General features: G+C 41.9%; 2 protein-coding genes across 4 annotated transcripts; both read right to left on the bottom strand.

The window, feature by feature from the left end:
- Positions 1-1978: 1978 nt before the first annotated feature.
- Positions 1979-7713, bottom strand: plk2b (polo-like kinase 2b (Drosophila)). 2 transcript variants are annotated; one of them, XM_056376029.1, is made up of 14 exons: positions 7483-7713; positions 7283-7390; positions 7058-7174; positions 6592-6721; positions 6190-6373; positions 5759-5957; positions 5477-5624; positions 5171-5265; positions 4752-4884; positions 4447-4527; positions 4015-4174; positions 3537-3666; positions 3252-3362; positions 1979-3052 (listed from the first exon to the last, which is right to left on the bottom strand). In XM_056376029.1, the coding sequence occupies exons 1-14, from the start codon at positions 7666-7668 to the stop codon at positions 2861-2863; spliced, it is 1974 nt and encodes a 657-aa protein (XP_056232004.1). In that variant the 5' UTR covers positions 7669-7713; the 3' UTR covers positions 1979-2860. The 2 variants fall into 2 exon arrangements, with proteins under 2 accessions (XP_056232004.1, XP_056232005.1); XM_056376030.1 differs by having other exon boundaries at positions 4015-4171.
- A 962-nt stretch (positions 7714-8675) lies between these two features.
- si:dkey-190g11.3 (uncharacterized protein LOC567059 homolog) lies at positions 8676-12441 on the bottom strand. 2 transcript variants are annotated; one of them, XM_056376033.1, is made up of 6 exons: positions 12302-12441; positions 11108-11281; positions 10015-10119; positions 9673-9813; positions 9537-9587; positions 8676-9421 (listed from the first exon to the last, which is right to left on the bottom strand). In XM_056376033.1, the coding sequence occupies exons 2-6, from the start codon at positions 11273-11275 to the stop codon at positions 9236-9238; spliced, it is 651 nt and encodes a 216-aa protein (XP_056232008.1). In that variant the 5' UTR covers positions 11276-11281; positions 12302-12441; the 3' UTR covers positions 8676-9235. The 2 variants fall into 2 exon arrangements, with proteins under 2 accessions (XP_056232008.1, XP_056232009.1); XM_056376034.1 differs by lacking the exons at positions 11108-11281; positions 12302-12441 and adding an exon at positions 10899-11096.
- Positions 12442-12587: the final 146 nt, after the last annotated feature.

Raw genomic sequence — 12587 nt, 5'->3', positions numbered from 1 at the left:
CAGGCAACTTTGCAAGCATTGCTCATCTCTAACATGGTCGATACTGTAGGCTACAGCAGAGAATGGGCAAAGCTACAGTCATCCCAGCTCCCTTTACAGTACATCTGTTTTTGTCCACATAGTAGGAGGAGGAGCGTTGACATTTGATATGCAAAGGTCTTTTAAATCCTCCAAGTGCATCCCAGTGTGTGCACATATCAAAGCATGCTTTTTCTTTTTTGGCAGAATATGCCTACTATCACTTTTAATGCCAAACTGACTCACTCTTCTGCTTGCAGAGAACTTTATGATAGAAGCTGAGGTATAAAGATCCCCTTTGTCACTCCAGCTTAGACTCATTCCAGAGCTAAGTCTGCCTGCACGCACAAGACTTTCCCCACTGTCAATGTGACACAACAGAGGAGCAGCTTTGTTTGGGCGATCCTGAAAACCATCCGTGTTATAAGCATATTTTTTTTCCCACATGACATTGACACTAAGAAGATCAAGTGAACACGCACCCTGAGCTTTTTGAACTCCACAGGGATTTTTAATGAGTTTATCTTCATATTATGCTCACAGACATGTAGAAACTTCCCATGAGGCCAATAAAGCTGATCAGCTAACATTTGCTGACTCACAGAAGAGATCCTGACCTGACCTGAATTTTGGCTTACTGTCATCATTATAGGAGCTGAACCTACATTAGACTAGGAAATGTTTTCACTCTTATAACCTCGGAGAAATTGCCATTTTTACTCTTGCTTGCTTGGAAAGAGCCAGCTGTCTGTTATTATGGGTTCAACCCATTGCATCCACCCAATGAAGATGCTGCACTCTGGTTCAGATGTTAGGAACAGGGGTAATATGCCCTCAAAAGGCAAAAAAACTTCACATCAACAACAGAATCTATTTCTGTCTCAGTGAAGCATCCATTCTAGGGGCCATTACTGTCAAAACACACGCACTCAGACCTGGAGGTGTCGTCATGAATAATTCCCGCTCCTTCCTCTTGTAGGCTACTTCCTGTTCTGCTTCTGTCTGTGTGGGTATGTTTATGCATGAGGCATTCATTATTGAACTCTGAAGAGCACAGATATTCTGAGTGTAGATCTAAAGGGGATGACTCAAACATCCACGTTCAACTTCCATCATTACATAAGCTGGCAAGGTGAAGAGGTGTTCAATAGACCAGAGCCAGATCAAATACTCATGTGGAGAACAGAGAGTGACATTACAATTTTAGCACAAGTGCTGTATGTCAGGACATGTGTTCTGACTTTCTGCGAGGAGAAGACATGCCAGATGTTTCTTACGCAGCCAACATTGATTTCCGACTCACCAAATTGGTCAGTGGTTGCTTGTTTCCATGGTTACAATCAGTGAATGGGAAAAGATTTCCAAGAATGATTGTAGTGACTTTGCCTCAAAAGCTCTGATGCAATCTGTGATACAGTGTGACCAAGACAGTCATTTTATTAATCTGTGTTTCCTTGCTGCATCTGACTGTTGGGCTGTCTTTCCTTCCGTATTTCTGAATCACCCAGCTGGCCTGATCAGTGCCCTTGTTGGTATGCGAACTAATGTGTGTCTGTGTGTGTATTGGTGTGAGACAAGGTCAGCCACATTTACACAGTCAGTCTTCTTTGCCAGCCTCCATTTTTCACTGCGGAAGAAAACTCAGCAAAGGCAAGGCCTTGAACCAGAATATAAACAAACTTCACAGTAAACACGGCCTCTATCGAGCATCCATCTCGCTCTATGTGCCCATTTCCTGTTGCAAAGAAAGTTTAAAGATAAAATACTTGCTTTGACTCATGCAAGTGCGATATGAGTGTAATTAAGTTTAATTTAATTCTCATCACACTGTACAATATATTAACTCTGGAGCTGCTTAAGATGCAACATATGAAACAAGGACACAGCTCATTTTCAGTTTGGTTTAGGCATCTATTCGGAGGGCACAGTCAGAAAATGTAACACCAAGTACTCAGGAGTAGATTTTTTTTTAGAAAATGCTCTTTATTATTAAATAAATAAATACTGCACTTTTTAAACACAATAATTTAGGACATTTTCTACCAAGGTGATAATGGCTCTCAAAGGATCCTTAAGAGAATCTCTGATACTGTTTTTTTTTTTATGTCATTCTCTCCTTCTGCTCCCCTCTCTCCCCTCCCTCACATCTCCCCTCTGATTCCCAGCTCAATGTGCTGAGTCCATCTGTCAGTAAGGAGAACAAATCACAGTTTTAAAAGTTAGTGTGATATTATATCCCTCCCCCTCACACATACACACTCACACATAGAAATAGCCGAACTCTGGAGCACCCATACACATGAGCAAATCATCATTTCGTTGCACTGTTGAGATGGCTGTGACATACACTGTACATCATTTACAATATTCCACAGTCTAGCTCCGGTTACATTCAGAGCATCAGTTTAATTTGATTGCCTTTATAAACAGCTTCAACTATACTATACACAATTAAGCTGGTGCCAGCCCAGCGTTTGTCTTTACTTCCAAACATCCCTCTCCCCCCCCCCCAAACATCTGGGGTTCACATTCGTACCAACATACTCAACCCTTCCTCTCCTACAACAATCGACATACAAATCAGCCCTTTTCCATCCACAGTCATTGTGCTACATTTAATTTTTGCAATCTCTTTCAGTCTCTCTAATATTTTTTCACCTGCAGCTCTGCTGAGTCACAAAGGTGCTATGGTGTAGGAATGTTAATTTACTTTGCACTATTCCATCCTTGGTCCACCAGTCTTGAGCAGATCCCGTCTGAATCATTGTCCCACTGCAGCACTGCAGCAGCACAGTGCATCGGTTTGACTGTTCAACACTGTCCAAAACATATTATTGTAGGTTTAGCTGCATCTCTGCAAGAGCATGTTGAGGGAGTACACCATTCGTTCACGCAGGTCAGTGGGGCAGCCGGAGGTCAGCAGGGAGCTGAGTTTGAAGGTTTTGGAGACACGATCCTCATTGATGTATGTCAGCATGTACTCATCCCTCTGGCAACACAGGATGATCTTGGTGTGGTCATGGTAAAAGTTGACCTGTGGAGATAGAAAAGTTTGTTAGTTTGCCCTCTATCAATTTTTGACACAAGTCAATTGCAAGTTGTCCTTTTTCTCATTTAATTTGTGGTCTAATCCTTCTCCTCTATTGACCTCAACAACGTGTTATGCATTGCACCATAACAGTGTTGCTCTGAGCATGCTCAGCAACGGCCATGTTTCCTGCAATTGTGTTTACCTGGAAAGTGCCGTCATTAAAGAGCATCATAAGGGCGCGGTCGGACTTGAGCCACTGCAGCAGGTAGAGTCTGGGCATGTGTGCATCTGTCATACTACCAAGGTCCCCACCCTGAGAAAGCAAAAGAGGCAACACATCAGAATTAGACAGGCTGCAACATGAAAGATACCACTTCTAATGCTTCAGGGGGTGGAAAGACAAAAAGAAACATAACTGCAAGGGGGGGTGGGGGGTGTATATTACAGGAATGAAAAGAGGAGTGGGGGAATAGAGATATTTGCTTACATCCATGAGGTTCTCCTCCATGTAGTGGGAAAAGTACTTGAGCACAGTCACTTGGCCCACAAAGTGTTCAGGAACCTCGCAGGTCGGGAAAACAGAGCACTGGCCCAACTCTGCATAGTAATGGATGGTCCTTAAAAAATAGAGAGAAGGAGATAAAGAGTTATGCAACCACTCAACGATGCAACCATGAAACAAAAAAATACAGTACACTGATTTCTTCACATTTCTGTGGCATTACAAGCTGAAAATAATGTTAATTGCAAAGTTTTCCTAACTTTCTGGCCAACACATGAAAATCTACTCAAATGTAAAAGATAAAGACTACGCCTTGAATTTGGCAGTAATTCATTTAATTGAAAAATTATGAGCAATTCTATATACCACAGCAAGCTCAAACAAGCCATCTCCATTACATGTGTTGACTAATAACTTTCAAAAGGGAGGGTGGAGTGTTGTAAAAGCATAGAATGGTGCATACTTTCGGTCTGGCAGGAGGCTCATGTGAGTGCCGTTGTTGAAGAGAACTCCCACGGTATGATCAGACAACTGGTAGCCAAAGCCATACTTGTTGGAGTAGTCCACCCATTTAGTCACCCATTGAAGACTGCAGCTGGTTGAGCCCTGAGGAATGTCATCTGCTGCAGGGTGAATAAGAACACAAAGAAAGAGGATTAGAATACAATTACTCAAAAGATTTAAATAAATGACAACCTTAACTGTGCAACCACGCTCTATACCAGATTTCTGTTGAAGCACCCAAGAGCTAAAGAGCCCCTCCAGATTCACTGAATCCTAACTCTAAACTGTACTGTGGTTTTAAACATCAGTAATGAGCTGGGAGGAAATGTGGGTGTGTTATTATCTAATCATTAACATGCATAGTTCATTACTTTTCAACAAGTGGACTCACCTTTAGGCATATTCTCCAGACATCCCCTCAACACACTTGCAACAGTCTCAGCCACACTCCCTGTTGTGTTGTCTTCCAGGCCTTTGGGAGCAACAACAGAGGGTGATTTAGCTTGGTGTCACATACAAGAAATGACTTTGCACTCCAACTGTCACATTAAATCTCTCTATCATTCATGCACTTATTCAGTTTTCTTGTGTTTAATTTCACAGCTACATGTTAAAAGAGAGTATTATATATGTTCAATTAATGCCAAATGAATGTTCAATGATTGTGCGTGTGTGAATCCAGGCTGGCGAACTTACATTCACTGCTGCTGCTGCAGCTCCCCAGACTCCCCCTGACGATCAGACGGATGGTATCTCGCGTTGTCGGGGACTGGCTCTCTGTTGCCAGGGCAACCGGGCTCTCGGCAGATGGTGGAAGTAGACTTCCATTCTGAGGTGGGAATCAGTGACGACAGGGCTTAGAATCTGCGAGTTTAGATCATCTCTTCCTACTATGACTCAGCGGTCACCCACAGATGCAAAGTGGCTGGCTTAAAGGTTAAAAATAATTGCTTTTAGTTTGTTCTGAAACTGTGCTTGTTATAAAGTTTTGTACAGCATCAGAAAGACTCACTGGATTCTGAATATCTATATGGCTGTATGAAGTAAACAACTGCATCATTATGACCTACACTCTTATAAATATACTTTTTTGTGCTGAATAATTGATCTCTTACCTCAGAAATCTTTTTGCTCTGTTGCTGGCTGATGACAGTTCTCTCCAGGTCGTGCTGCAGTTTGTAGATCTCCTCTTCCTCTTTGGTTAACTTATCTATCAAAGACAATAACAGCACACAAAAATCAGAACAATGCCTTTTTAACCAGCAGCTACATAAACTGACATCAGAACAGCTTGGTGTAAAATGTGAGATTTAATGATGCTTCCAATGGCAGCAGTAATTTGACAAAGTGGAAGATAACTGACTGGTGTGACAAGCGGCGTTTTAAGTGCATAAGCGACCAGTGGTTGAGCTAATACTCACTTAAAGTCTCGTAGTATTTGACCTTGTCTCTCTTCCCACCAAAGAGCGCAGCTGCAGCTTTCTTGAAGAAGCTCTTAGCGGGACTGGAGATGTGGAAATCTGGGGCCGAATGGCAACAGCTAGCCGGCAGACGCTCTGGACTGAAGCCCTGTAGAGAACGAAAGTGGGTCAGTGTGCGGCCGGTGGGAAGGGGGTCACTGTTATACTCCTACACTGTGACATTTCGAGAGAGACTGACAGAGAGTGGAACAGATATATCGAGAGGTGAAAATGGCGTCTAACCTGTGTGAAGAAATCATGCCTCAGAATGTGGTCCAGGTTGGGTCTGTCCTCTGGGATCTTGGCCAGCAAGCTGGCGATTAACTGCTTAGCCTGTGGTGACAGGGACGAGGGCAAGGAGTACCGCGCCTCTCTAATACACCTGTATGTCTCCTTCAGGTTGGTGGTTTCAAATGGTGGTCTGCCCAACAGCATGGTGTACCTGGAACAGGGCAGAGGTCAAATGTGAGCGGATTTCCATCACTAAAAATGTACTGATACACAAGTTTCCAAATGATTGGCAGCAAGACAAGTCCAAATTTCATGCCAATGTGCATTTTTAAATTTAGGATTATATGATATTAGACTGTAATCAGTTAATAATTAATAATAGCTATTAATATTACTAAACCTTATGAAGTTCCCTAATGATGAATTTACAGTTAGCTACTCACATTACACAGCCCAGGGCCCAGATGTCTGATTCGCAGCCGTGGCCCTGTTTGTTGAGCACCTCAGGGGACAGGTAGTTGGGAGTCCCACAGATCGTCTTCCTCCTGTTTCCCGCCGGCTCCAACTTGGCAGCAAGACCAAAGTCCCCGACCTTCAGCTCCATCGACTCGCTCACAAAGAAGTTACCTGTTGGGGAAGAAAGGGAATGAGATGACGATATTCAACCTAGGATAAAAGGCTGAATAGAGCATGGATCCTCTGATGAACTGATTAAAGAAAAACTAGAGGAGTAAGTGGGCTAGTATCAAAAAAATGATATCCTAGCTGCACAGAATGCATCTTTACGGTTGTGCACAAAGTGTTTCTGCAGTGTAATGTGTCACTGCTGCAAAGAGATTCCTTACCAAGTTTCAGGTCTCTGTGAAGGATTTCTTGTTCATGCAGGTACTTGAGTCCAGAGACAATCTGCCTTAGATAATAACGCACCTCTGGCTCAGTGAGCACCTTGCGAGCCTTAAGGATGTGGGCTAATGACTGTAAAAAGACAAAACATAGAGAGAACGATTATCAGAGCTGCTTCCTGTAGCATAACATAAAAACACACATTTTACTTATTGAAGAAAAACTTACACTTGATATGATGGGTTTTATCACATAAAACTGTTCTATGGGTCTGCAGTATCATAAAATGAATTAACAGGTTAGAGTTCTTTTATAGTGGGGGCAGACTGAGTACTGCCTATGTGCTGCCTCATTGACTTTGGGTGCAATGCAGGTGTTCCAAATCCAAAATCCAAATTTGAAAGACAGCAGTGGCAAAAGATGAAGTACAGTGGTTAAAAACTTGAGAATGTGACAAATAGCACTTACTTTTCTACTACAGTATTCCAACAGGATGTAGATGTTCTCCTTGTCCTCAAAATGGTGATAAAAGTGCACTATATGTTTATGGTGCAGTAATCTGTGCAGCTCAATCTCTCTGTCAATCTAGCGGGAGGGAAAAACAAAATGTTCACGATTGTAATTTAACCCAATTTCGTGACATATGATGTTCAGTTGCACCAGTGCGCACAGGCACCGGAGCTGCAGGCTTACCTTCTCCCGTTGGTGAGGTTTGGAGACGCGCGCATGTGGGATGATTTTGGCTGCGTAAACTTTGCTGGTGGAGAGGTCGGTCATCTCATAGCATTTAGCGAATCCTCCCTGGAAAGAGCAAAAACACCGTTAACATGATTTGTCTTCAGGTTATGAGGTAAATCCAAAAAGTCGACATCAGATTATTATGCTTGCGCTACCTTTCCCAAAACTTTTCCACGGCAGTAGCACTTCCCCGTGACAGGATCGGTGATTATCCTGGCCATCTCTGAGGGCGCACTACGCTCATCCACTCGTTTTCGGCGAGGTTCGCAGGACCTCTGCGTCGATTCACACATACTGCTGCTGTTTGTCTGTTGGGACCCGATACTTCTCTGTACTTCCATTAGACGTGCTCGCTCGTCCTGTACTCAGAATGTAGCCCGGAGACTCCGTCTGTGAGCCTTTATACTCTGGCACCCACCCCACCCCGCTGTCTGCCGCCCTCTCTCTGACGTCACGGTGTGAAATGAGAGCATGAGGTCTGCCTGATATCGATTACCTTGCATGTACATAGGTGTTGATGATGGCACAGAGACATGAAATCAAAGGGGATAAAGCAGCGTGAGGATTCTGTGTTATCAAATATAATCCCCAAGCATATTTGAGTATTAGCATCACCAGCCGCCATCCACAATAACAAGGAAGACATAGATGTTCTGTAGTTTACATGAATCCAGGCAGGTGAATGGACCCTTTACATGTTTGGGCAAAATATAATTCAAGGTGATGAAACTCTGGTGCATCTGGCTGATAAAATATACACTATGCAGAGGGTACATGTTGTTTGTATTCTACTCAGGTTCATCTCATCCTGTGTTTTTGCACCAAACAGTTTGGAGCACTAGCACCCTCAGGTGGAGATTTTGGATATCATTTAGACTACAGTGACGGATGCAAATCTGTTCTCCATTTTAAACTATGTTTACCAAAGACTACGTGTATATTGTATTGCAATTGGACACTGACATGTGAGACTTTTTAGTGTGAATGGAAATGAGTGGAACGGTTGGAGAGATAGGAATATTTGTGTTCTAGTTAGCAGATGCAGGTATGAACTATGAACTACTGGAAAGATGACAGCGTCACCCTCCTGTTTACTGCAGATGCCACAGTAAGACAGTTTTAGTGACATGCACTAGAAAGCGCTCAGAGAGCACATTTCTCCACCATGGCACCACAATCCCTCTAAATATTTTATTCTAAGCAAATGTTGCAATTGCAATCTGTATCTTTACCAAAATAACAATGCAGCTATACACTGTTCACAAGAAAGAAATGTTAATAAAACCCTAATTCTTAACAATTAATTTAAAAAAGATCCTGATAAGATAATCAAAAAAAACCAAATCACTTGTTCATTGGAAAATGACCAAACATTCCAGCAAATTTTATTAAAATCTCTTAAGCGCTAACAAACAAGTGGGTTGCACCTGTAAACATGGTTTCCAGACTAAAGTGCTTATCGCTCTACCCAGTTACATATTCCATATGAGCCACAAGGATCAGATGATGCAGATAATTACAGTATTTTAAATCACCCCTGAGGTGGCCAAGTAGAACACAAAAGCATCTGTGTGTCCAAAAGCTCACTGGCTGACTCAGAGACGCCATTGAGCTGCAGACATAGGCATTTTTTATGTTTATTTACAAAACATAAAAAATGCCTAAGTATAACACAACATATACAACCCCACAAAGTTGGACAAAACTATTGAATAACAAACAAAAACAATGAACTTTTAGCAAGCTACTGAGGAGAGTTATTTGTCTTAATGTGGAAAAACAATTATTTGTAGTGGAAGAGCCCTTAGAAAGAAAGCTAAAGCCGCTGCCATATCTTAGACACTGGTGCATGATGCTATGGCGATGATAAGAATGAGAGAACAAAAAGTAACCCAGAGACTGTGATGTTTACACCACAGTGTTGGGTGCACATCTCAGGTGTGAGCGCACAGTGCTGATGTCATAAGCAAAACTCTCCTCAAGACCGGAGCCGACAGACGACTGGTGTGGCCAGTTGGGAAAAGGAAAACGACAAGCAATGACACGTGCATCATCAGGAAGCTCTTTCAGCAGCTTCTCACCCAGGACCCCCATCTGTAAACCAGTGCAAAATGGCTGAATCAGTCACTTAGTAATTAAATGTTACGTATGGCATAGGACTTATAAATATTCTACAGGGGGTATAATTCTTCATAGAAGGAAAACTCACCACTCCTGGAGCAAGGAAAGCTGTCACATTGTTGTACAAAGATAAATCAGTCTATGAAAGAAGAGAGACACAAACATGGTCATACAACAACTTTGATCCGATTTAAGGACAGCAATACTTTTTGTTAAGGTCTTACCTTCCAGAAGTCTTTTTTAACAAAGGTGGCCTGGTTGGAGGGCACTCCTGTCCAGAGCGCCTTGCTCCTGGCATAGGCCACTAAAATGGAGTTAATCTCATACCCTGTGCACTGGAAACCAGCAGAAGAGGCCGCAAACACCTGGGAATCAAATGGGAGTGTGTAAAAATACAACTATGTGTAGCCTAAGAGTAGCAATAGAACACACGAGCATATACAACACAATCACATTTAACCTCCAGCATTGATACAAATCACAACACACCCAGTTTTTCAATCAGATTTCCAATCCTGTTTACAAATGAATATATAATTATAAAAAGACAGGTGCGGCTCACTAACCAGTCTTCCATCTCCTGATCCCAGATCTGCTAAGCGACCTGTTCGTCCCTCAAGCAGCTTTATAATGTTCAGTGTCTGATCTTTACTGGAGGGCAAATAAGGAACCTAGACCACAGTGCAAACACACAGTAGGTCAATACAAGTGACAGGTAGTACAGTAATCATGTTATTATTATTATTATTATTATTATTATAAGTCTCTTTAATCTGTCTTTCCACTGAATGAGACTGAGAATCCTAGTTTGAAACACCACAGCAACATGAATCTCCTCTTTTCCACATAAACAAATCTTGATATGCTTCATATTAAATTTTCCTCTGCTTGTAATAGTCTCCTGAGTGCTGTGACTATAACCTTGAATCTAATCTTTCACAAGCTGTCAGAGGAATAGCTTCACAATGTCTGTTTGAATGACAAATATACCAAAGCTCACTCTTGTCTCTAGCTGTTGTAAACTGGGTATTAATCTTTGATAATGTACATTTCCACTCTTCTCCTAGCATGACAGGTTTTATGAGAAACACGGATGGCACGATGAGTAAAGCAATGTATCATTATTCCAAGGAACACACAGGTCAGTGACATGTTAATCATAAGTGCAAAGACAATTACATTTTGATCAAATTCTTTAAGCAGTGATATTAACTTTTGTTTTAAGATTTCCGATTCTCAATGCAATAACAAATTTCTTCGTCATTACCTAACATCTGATAATCTGCTCCTGATCATCGTGTTTTCTTGTTCATCTTGTACTGACAGTGAAGAAAAATAGTGCACAAGCCATTATTTTGCAAAAACCGATCTCTGCACGAAATCACTTCAGATTAATGCGCCATAGACGATGGTGCAGCTCTCCATAAAACATAACCAGTTATAGACTTACCATTTTTCTTCTTTTCCCAGATTTGCTGCTAGCACGGAGCACTAAGCTCCAAAATAAGCAAATTATCATTAATGTGCAAGTTAGGCTCTGTCTTCTTGGATTTCACACAAACATGCAGCACTTGACATTTGAAAGAGTGGAAAGAGGGAGGAGCAAAGCAGAAGGGTAAAAACAAAAAAACAAAAAAAGAAGAAGGAAATCTCAGGCACCTTGAGCTTCCACGGGACTTTACGAAAGCCAGGCACTGCAAAGAGACTCCATACTCCATACAGGCCTGTGAGAAGAGCACCTGTGCAGGCTGTCAGTACAGGATGGGGTCTGTTGGTAGGAAGGACCCTGCCATGTTCCTGCAGAATCACCTCAATGGAGTCCTCCATCGCAAACTGTCACCAATATGGTTAAAAATACAGCGAATGAGGGGAGATATTACTGCAGCCTCTGGAAAAATCTATTCTGTATGGATATATCTCAAAAAAACAAACAAAAAACAACGTCTAATATCTATCTCTAACAAAAACAAAATGCTGAATTATTGAGCTGATGAAGAAAACCAATGACTGAGTTGTGCTCATTGATGGCTGTTTCTCACTGTTTGGAGAAACAGTAGACAACGCCAGCATCCTACATGTCAGCCAAAACCAGTATTGGCCATTATGTTGGACCCGAGTCCTAAAATGTTCCCTGGATACACAAGACAGACTGTAGTGTTTTTGGTCAGATGGTTTTGTAAAGAAATCAGCTACCAGTTAAGAATAACTTTCCTAATGTCTATGCTTTTAGGAAAAATACATTCTTCACAGGTCTTCAAAGAATCCAGTCTATAAAAGTAATTCACTAAAAGCTTGAAGGTAGCCTATATTATTTTAAACGCCATAATCTGCATTAACTGTTGAATTTAATTTAGAAAACAGTGACATTAAAACAGGGTAAAATTGCTCAGGATAAAAATAACTTTGTCACTCATTAACACGAGGCAACATGAGTTAGCTGCCAAGAGCAAAAGATCACCAGAGAACCCCTTCCAACAGCAGATGGTGCTACGGTGATTTCCTCATGCAGAAACCTTCTAGAAAAGTTTTGTTTTGCACGCTGGGGTCATGCACATGTATTTGAAACAACAGCTCGGTCTATTAATCAGACCAAGAAATTTTGCTGGACAAGAGGAGCTCTATCAGATAAAACCGAACTGAAGGAGCGTCAGACACGCTAACAAACATTTATCTAGGATGTTTGGCTCTGGATGAAGTCGGTGCAAAACATTCAAAATTGAACGAACGAGTGAATAAATAACCTCATTGAGAGCGAGATACATATATATATATATCGAACATTTTTGGTACATTTGTGAAGTTATAACACTAAATCTTGACATCTGTAGAGACAGACACGTTTGTGCAGCCTACCTTACCCGCCCCCTCGTCTACTGCGCACTCAGCAGCCTGCACACACACATACACACACAGGTCCTCCTGTCAAAGGGCAGTCAGTCAGTCCGCTCCAAATCCCGCCCAGTAACTGCATACACGCCCTATCAGGTGTCTGCTAACTGGCTGACACAACGCCTGACAGCCACAGTCAGGATTTCTATCTACCTTGTACCACGGTTATGTAATATCTGTTGTGTCTGGTGCTGTGGTGGTTCTTAACGCATGCTGGACTATTATAAGCAATGTTGGCTTCAGGCGTAAA

Source organism: Seriola aureovittata, chromosome 5, assembly GCF_021018895.1.
Source record: "Seriola aureovittata isolate HTS-2021-v1 ecotype China chromosome 5, ASM2101889v1, whole genome shotgun sequence".
NCBI classification, from domain to species: domain Eukaryota; kingdom Metazoa; phylum Chordata; class Actinopteri; order Carangiformes; family Carangidae; genus Seriola; species Seriola aureovittata.
Note: the sequence above shows the minus strand (reverse complement) of the source record. Positions and strands in the feature narration are given on the sequence as shown.